At 35.2% G+C, this 7644-nt stretch overlaps 2 protein-coding genes across 2 annotated transcripts; one reads left to right on the forward strand and one right to left on the reverse strand.

Moving 5' to 3' along the window:
* Positions 1-266: 266 nt before the first annotated feature.
* LOC120191316 (transmembrane protein 50 homolog) lies at positions 267-2041 on the forward strand. Its single transcript, XM_039194287.1, has 4 exons — positions 267-448; positions 522-609; positions 1371-1523; positions 1746-2041. Exons 1-4 carry the CDS (start codon positions 316-318, stop codon positions 1777-1779), a joined length of 408 nt encoding a protein of 135 aa, XP_039050218.1. The 5' UTR covers positions 267-315; the 3' UTR covers positions 1780-2041.
* Positions 2042-3174: 1133 nt separating this feature from the next.
* LOC120191315 lies at positions 3175-7198 on the reverse strand. Its single transcript, XM_039194286.1, has 5 exons — positions 6105-7198; positions 5167-5900; positions 4997-5086; positions 3854-4618; positions 3175-3526 (listed from the first exon to the last, which is right to left on the reverse strand). The coding sequence occupies exons 1-5, from the start codon at positions 6217-6219 to the stop codon at positions 3398-3400; spliced, it is 1833 nt and encodes a 610-aa protein (XP_039050217.1). The 5' UTR covers positions 6220-7198; the 3' UTR covers positions 3175-3397.
* Positions 7199-7644: the final 446 nt, after the last annotated feature.

Here is a 7644-nt window from a genome sequence, read left to right on the forward strand (position 1 = left end):
AATATCTATAATTATATATATAAACCTTTCATCACTTCATCTATAATTATTTTTTAATTGAAATTTAAATTTATAGTATTTTACATAAAATATTTTCATTCACGATAAAATCTAATTATTATAAAAGTGTTTATAATATTTTAAAAGAAATAATTAGAATAAATTATATAGGGATGGGGTTTATTTTGTAAATTTAATTTTATGATTTATATATTCGGCTGTGCCTATACATAGAAAGAGTTTGTTTTCTTTATATTTCGATTCATTATTTCTTTGTTAATAATTAGTCAAATTATTAGATCGGAAAACCAGGGAATGGAATTAGGTGAACTGTGGGCGATCTTCGGTCCCGGCGTCGCGGGCGCCGTGTTCGGTGCCGGCTGGTGGTTTTGGGTCGACGCCGTCGTTTGTAGCTCCGTCAATGTCCCTTTCCTCCACTATTTACCTGGTACATCGGAATTCCTCCTCTGTTTTTCCATAAATTTATCAACTTCTTTTTTATTTTACTTCTTTTTTTAAAGGAATATTTGCAACTATTGCGGCTTTGATGTTCAATTGTGTTAGAAGAGAGGATATCGATTACTCTCCTTACGATGACGGCGAGTGGAGGTTAGCTGATTCCTTTCTTTCCTATTTCAATTGCATTTTTTTTTCTTTCCCGAGAATTTTCCTTTGATCTGCTATTTGGAGCTCAATTATACCGCTGTTATTGAATATTGCTAAAACTGTATAGTTTTGCCCTCAATTCGAAAGTTAAGTAATTGTCTAGGGTTTTATTGTTCCTTAGTGATTGTGCTAATTGAAACGAGATTTATTGATGTGATGATTACTTTGAACTCCAAATTCATAAGCGTCAGGTCTTCGGATTCAATGTAAGCCTAACGAATCTTTGCTTAACCAATTTTATTTGTAAATGTATTGAAATTTGCACCGTGTGTTGAAGGCATCGAGTGAGGGTGGGATGTTATATGGGCTAACAATATGCAATAAGTATGTTTATTGATGTAATCTATTCATTGGCTCTTGTAGTTAGTGATTAGAATTCCAGATGTAGGGTTTAGGGTTCGCATTTATGTGGATTAAAGCAATTTGGAATTACTAATGGTGTTTACGCTTTTGATACCCTTTGTCTTGTTTTCTTGCTATGCATCTCCTATCATCTATATGCCTGGTTTTCATATAATTGTCTCCATTGGAAGATTGTGTGTGGTGTATTTCTAGTTGTTCCAAATGGAATCTGCCAACCATTCCTGTATAAATTTGGTTGTGTATTCTAAACTCTAGATCCTCTAGATTCTTTTCTATGAGAATCCCAGTAGTCCTTTGATTGCTTGCTTTGGCTTATGAATACTAATCCTTCTTTGCAACAGGTTGAAGCTCTGGCTTTTCTTTGCTTATGTTGTATCCTTCGTCTCACTGGCTGCTTCAGTGGGCCTCTTGATACAGGACTCGATAGTGAAATCTGGTCCTTCAGTGTGGACTGGTACTGCAGGTGTCTTACAGTGCGTGTTCGTCTTAATCAGGTACATGGTTTTTCTGGATTTAAAATTGTCATCATCATCCATTTTAAATTAGGTTAAATTTTCTATAATTACATCGTCAGATTCATGCTTGTGCCTGTATGAGTGAGACTCCCAATTCACAAATAGTCAATGCATAGTATGATATGTCTTTGTCATTCAGAAGAAGTCCTGCGGTTTCATCCGTAAACTAATATAGTTCATTAACTTGAATCTCGATTGCAGTGGGCTGATATATTGGACTTCGCACCCAGAATAGCATATAGCTCCAATCTAATCCGGCATTGCACCGGAACTCGAAAGTAAGGCAATGGTATGTGCGTGTTTCCTCTGTAATTAATCAATGGGATTGAGATGGGTAGAAAATTGCTTCACTTTCCATAAATCTTGTATTATACTGTTGTCTTGAGCTGATTATGAAAGTACGGTTCATGGTCTGCTCATTTGAATATTTGTGTGATTTTGCTAAGTATTTCGACCAACTGTGCTCTGTCAATAAAATTGGTTCAGTTTCAATCAAATCTTGTATTCTACTTTGTTGTTTCAATGAAACTTCCGAAAGTACAATCTTCAATGCACAATGCCAATGTCAAATATTGCATCTTAAGATCAGACAATCGTCCAGTTAAACGAGGCCAAGAATCAATTTAGCGGTTCGATTCAAACCGGATGTAAATGATGATTTTAGTTATTCAAACAGACGAAAGGGCAAAATTACACATTTGGTACCCTATCATTTTTATTCTGTTTTGATTACTTGTTTTCTGTTTTGATTACTTGTTTTTTTTTTAAAAAAATTATACCTAAAGTTATGTTTTGATTTTATATTGATAACCCAGTTAAAATATAGGTGAAATTGATATCATCGTAAGATAATATCATATCATAATTGAATTTACTAATAACTAATTTGATCTCATAAATATGGTCAAGTCAAGAGTTCAAATCTTGAAGTTTGAATCTTAGAATTTATGAATAGAGCAAACTAGATTGAGTAGTCGTCCTCGCCTCTACAATACTCGATCTCGCCTCTACAATACTCGATCGGATAAATTCAACATATTGGATTAATAATTGTGATAATAAACTTGTAATTTATCCTAAATTTTATTTCAATTTAATTATAATTGAACCACAAAATAACCCATTGAATTCTATTTTGGGTCAAATTGACCTTTGAAACCTTACAAATTTTGTTAAATTATACCAAAAACTTGACAAGTTAAACCAAACTGACCATGAACTTAATATAAGCAACTACAAAGGGTTGATCTCATAAAAATAGAGTTCAGGACTCATCTGATCAAACTTATTCAATTCAGGAACAAATTCGACCCAAAAGAGCCATTCTCTAAAGGGCTATCAACTGATCAAGTTTGTCAAAGCACTTCTTACTACAGGTTACGAGGTTAGTAAGATATGCAAATTGCAACATACTCGTTTTATCCAAGAAACAAAGTATGGAAATTTGAAATAAACTAAAATGGATTTTTTTATTACCTTTTTCCCTTTTCCAAACAATTTATCAAAACCCAATAATATTTTTCTTGTGAAGTTGAACCCTCTTGAAAGGAAAATACCCCTAAGAGATTAACTTTTTTCCAACGTCATTTTCCCACTGCACAGACAAAATAGCCCCATGTCAAACTTTTTCCCCTAATCCAACAACCTTGAAAGAACCCTAAAAAATTTTCTTGTTATAAGTGAGCAGGACTTATTGTACTATTTGCAAAATGCACCCTCTCAAAACCCTAAACCCATACCCAACTCAACTCATCAGCTTCCTTTCAAACAGAAGACATCCAAAAAAAGAAAAGCCTAATCATCTGCCATAAAAAATTGGATCTACTTTCGATTTTACTAAGGGCATAGAAGAGTCAAGCTTCAGATCCGGAGTCAGGTGAGCTCAATTCCGAAGAAGCTCCATCTAAATTAGTTGCAATAGATTGAGCCATCTTTGGTTGCACAATATGGTGCGGTTTCAAAGACGGTCTCAGTTTCATGTACTGCAAAGCAAAATCAATAAACAAAATAAACAATGAGCATCCAGAAATTATTCTTACAAGAGTTCTTACGTCACTTCTTAAAACGCATTACTTTTAAACGAGCAGAAAGTAGACATGCATCATATTGCAGAAAGCATGAAAGCATAGAGCAACGACAACTCAAGTAATTTCCAGTATAGAAAAAAGGTTCATTAGAAACACTATCATAGAATGGCTTCTAACAAAAAATTATTAACTATCATAGAATGGCTTCTAACAAAAATTATTAAATGAACACGTTACCAGTAAAAGGAAAGTAAAACCACAAAAATACAAGGGTATAATTACCTCCTGATAAAATGCGTTGATCTCCTCTTCTGTGAGACCTTCATCGTCACCAGAGTTTTCTTCCCAGCCAAGAGAACGAAGGAATGCAGCCTCTTCCTCATCTGTATAAAACATAGTAAAGGAGTTCAGATTCTTTTCATCATCATCAGAAAATCTTTGAGCTTCTTGACAGGTGCCACCATTGCTAGTTGCTGCAGAGCCATTCTCATTAGCGTGAGCGGTCAAGGAAGCACTGTCTACTTCCTTTAACACTTCAGGTTTCTCTGTGGTGGATGAGGAAATATGAGGGTTTGAATATGAGAGACTGACAGAAGTGTTTGTTGAAGTTTTCTTCTTCAGGAGATTAAAAAAATCATTTCGACTCTGGGTTTGGGCCAAAGAGGGTCTCTTTTCGACAATGAATCCAGCTATTGGATTCACAGCTTTCCGATCCCCAGCAGGATGCTTTGGGTTGTTTGAGTTTCTTGCAGGAGCAGATGTAACAGCAACAACAGCATGTTGGCTGGTTGTAACTTTGCTGTTGACATTTGTTGGAGTAACTACATCTTTTTGAGCAGGGGATGAGACCCCATTCTCCCATCCTGGTTTGAGAACCAAAAGCTTCCCATATGTCTTTGGCATATCGGACTTCACATGCCCACCAAGAGTTGATTGATTACCATGATGAATCAAAAAAGGTTGCTGCTGCCCGCCCTTGGCAGCTATATTCATCTCATTTGCCCTGACTGCTGGTTTAGCTTTAGATTTGTCCACAGAACTGAGAACCTGGGACAATAAAATCATGAAACTTACGTGGTTCATTAATACATGAAGTAGACAAGTAACACAGAATTTAGCTGAACCCATGTAAAAAGTTTTGCACCTCACATTGAACGGCCAAAAAATAACTAGGCGTAGATAAAACATAGATCAACTTCAAGCTCCTTACATATCGTAGGAGTCATAAGAAAATTGAAAAAGTGTCCAAGATAGTTGCCAAGCATCTAAACGAATATCCAACATATGATCTCAAATGAATATAGATGATGTACAGGAAGGGAGGAGGAAGAGGGAGGGGGGACTAAACTCGTTTAATAGGAGTAAAACTATGAACTTTATACAGCTAATAGAAAATACTTTTGAAACCTAAGTTGATTGGCTCACCGAACCCTTAGGCATCGAAGGTGTCACTGGTATCAGTTGCTTTGATTGCTTAATGGCCAGTTCCTCATGCCTTCGAGTCTTGACAGATAACTGTATCAAATAGGAATGTCTAGTTAAATTACAAATATAAGTTATACATGTAATGGGAAATCATTGATTGAGACACTTACCTGGGGAGCAGTACGGGTTCGTGAAGGAGCTTGGACTAGAGCTTCAGCCATATTAAGACCAACTGTGACACTTGGATCACCATAACCATAGGTAGAAGCAGTTAGGGGTGCAGGCATAGAACCTGAGCTACTACTTCCAACCGCGGCCGGCATTTCTGCTAAAGCAGAAGTCCATCTTTCCCCACCAATCAAAGCTGAATTGCCAACAGGTGAACTCAAACCAGAAGAAGAAACTCTAGCTATCTGAGGCACCGCTTGCCTCTCTTCAGTTCCAAGTGAGGGAAAATCTTTCTCAAACCCAGCCTTGTGGATGCTATTCCCTATCGAACCCACAGAAAGCAGATCATTGCCTTTGTTATGTTTACTATTACCACTATCTCCAGAGCCCACTGCAACCCTTCGAGGCAAAGCCTCACCCTGTTTTCTAGAGACCATAGAATGAGACCGCCGCAATGTATCCATCTCAACCCGACTTGTTAAGATACTGTCTAAAGGATCAGAAGAATCACGATCCCAATGATCCACAAAACTGGACCTCTCTTTACCCCTTTCTCTGTCCTTATCGCGGTGACTCCTACTAAAGCTACTGTAAGCATGCTTTGCAGAACCATTTCTATAACTCCTCCGTGAATTCAAAGAAGATGTTCGATCTAAAAACGCATGACGTGGGGAATCACCATCGCTTATATTCATATAGCTTCTCTGTCTTCCCTGATGCATCACTGAAGAAACATCTAGATAACAAGAATACAGTTATTTTATGTTCTGAAAATTAAAACAAACATTCCAACAAATACTATAAAATACAGAAGTGTAAATGCAATGAGAAACACAACTTTCAGGTAACAAAAAAGGCATAACAAATCTAACAGACAGATACATGTCAAACAGTAACATTGTAATGAAGTATATCTGGGATGAGAAATGTCAAAGGGTACCTGAGTGAGAAGAAGAGGAAGCTAGGTGGTGGGCTGAATTGTCACCACCCCCAGAAACAGTGCCAGCAGTACTTTTCAACCATTCTGGAACAAATGTTGGTTCACTTTTTTTCATAAGGGATATCAAACATGATCCTCAGAACATAATTGGTCCTCTCTTTTCTTTTTAAAGAAACTTTTGCAACCTTCTTCAAATTCTAATCCTCGAATTAATTTTCTTCCCACACAAACTCAAGCTGTTACCGTATCCTTTGTCATTCAAACCACCATAACCAAAAATTCTATGGATTTAAGGTGTCATCCAACAACTGGCAAAGAAGGAATTGTTTGATAAAAAAGAGAAATTTGTTTAACAGGAATAAGAGGCCATTGCCACGAATACAAAGACAATGGCAATAAGGAGATTATATTTTAATTAACTCACTCCCTACTCCATATTTGATTAAAAGATGGAATTACAGATTGCTGATTTTTCCAGTCTCAAACGAACCTCGTGTTTCCATTTAAAAAAGATCCAATCCTCTTTTCGAATACAAAACTTAATCCAACAAAAGAAAAGTAATGAGAACTATTTCAAATAATGCTAACGCCCATGCATCGGTTAAATGAGAAAAAATATCCCTAAATAACGATATATTAGGAGTAAAACTAAAAACCCTAGATTTAATTTCGATAATAAGTTCCCAACTGCTAGGGCTTGAAGCGAAATGACAACAACAAAATATGTGGAAACATTCTTCAAGGGAGATGACAAAGTGTGCAGATGAAATAAAACGGAGAGAACTAACCCTAATACCCGCTTCAATTCCAGGCTATTGCACCGTTTAGCGTCCCCTAAAATCCAGCGTCTATTTTTCTCAGAAAATAAAGAGGAATAATTACAAATAATAATAAGATGATAATGAACAACGACCGAAATTTTCAGTGAAGCCAAGGGGAAAAAAGCGAAAACTGGAACAAGAAGAGAACAGCAATTAAGAAAATAAAGGAGAAGAAATGCCGCAATTTCTGTAATTAGGGTTTTGTTTTTAGTTTCTCTGAGGGCAAAGATGGAGGCGTAATTTGTTCGTTTTATTATATTTTTTAGATACTGGAAGGAAGCATATGAAGAACACCTTTCAACAAAAATGAAGTTATATAATTTTTAAAAAATAAATCTAAAAATTCTATTTTATAAAAGTGTAGCATTTTTAAAATATTTTTTTTATTTAAATCGTCAAACTTTGGTGAAATATTTTATGAGAAATAGATCATTATATTTTATAAGTAGTATCTATGAGATAATAAAAATATGGTAAAAATGTATGATAATCTCTTATTGAATTATAAACAAATGAGAGCTATTGCAATTATGTAAAATTTTATATAATTAATTAAAAATCTTAAAATCTAAAATATAAAGTTTTAAATCATAAAATAAATATGTTTATGTAAATTCTAAAATTTACATAATTTCCCAACAAATATACTCAAAAAAACTTGATATTTTTATAATTAATTAAATCAATTAATTTAACCTTTTTGTCTCTTTAGATTGACT

This window comes from Hibiscus syriacus, unplaced genomic scaffold (assembly GCF_006381635.1).
Source record: "Hibiscus syriacus cultivar Baekdansim isolate YM2019G1 unplaced genomic scaffold, ASM638163v2 tig00116965_pilon, whole genome shotgun sequence".
In the NCBI taxonomy this organism is placed as follows: Eukaryota; Viridiplantae; Streptophyta; class Magnoliopsida; order Malvales; family Malvaceae; genus Hibiscus; species Hibiscus syriacus.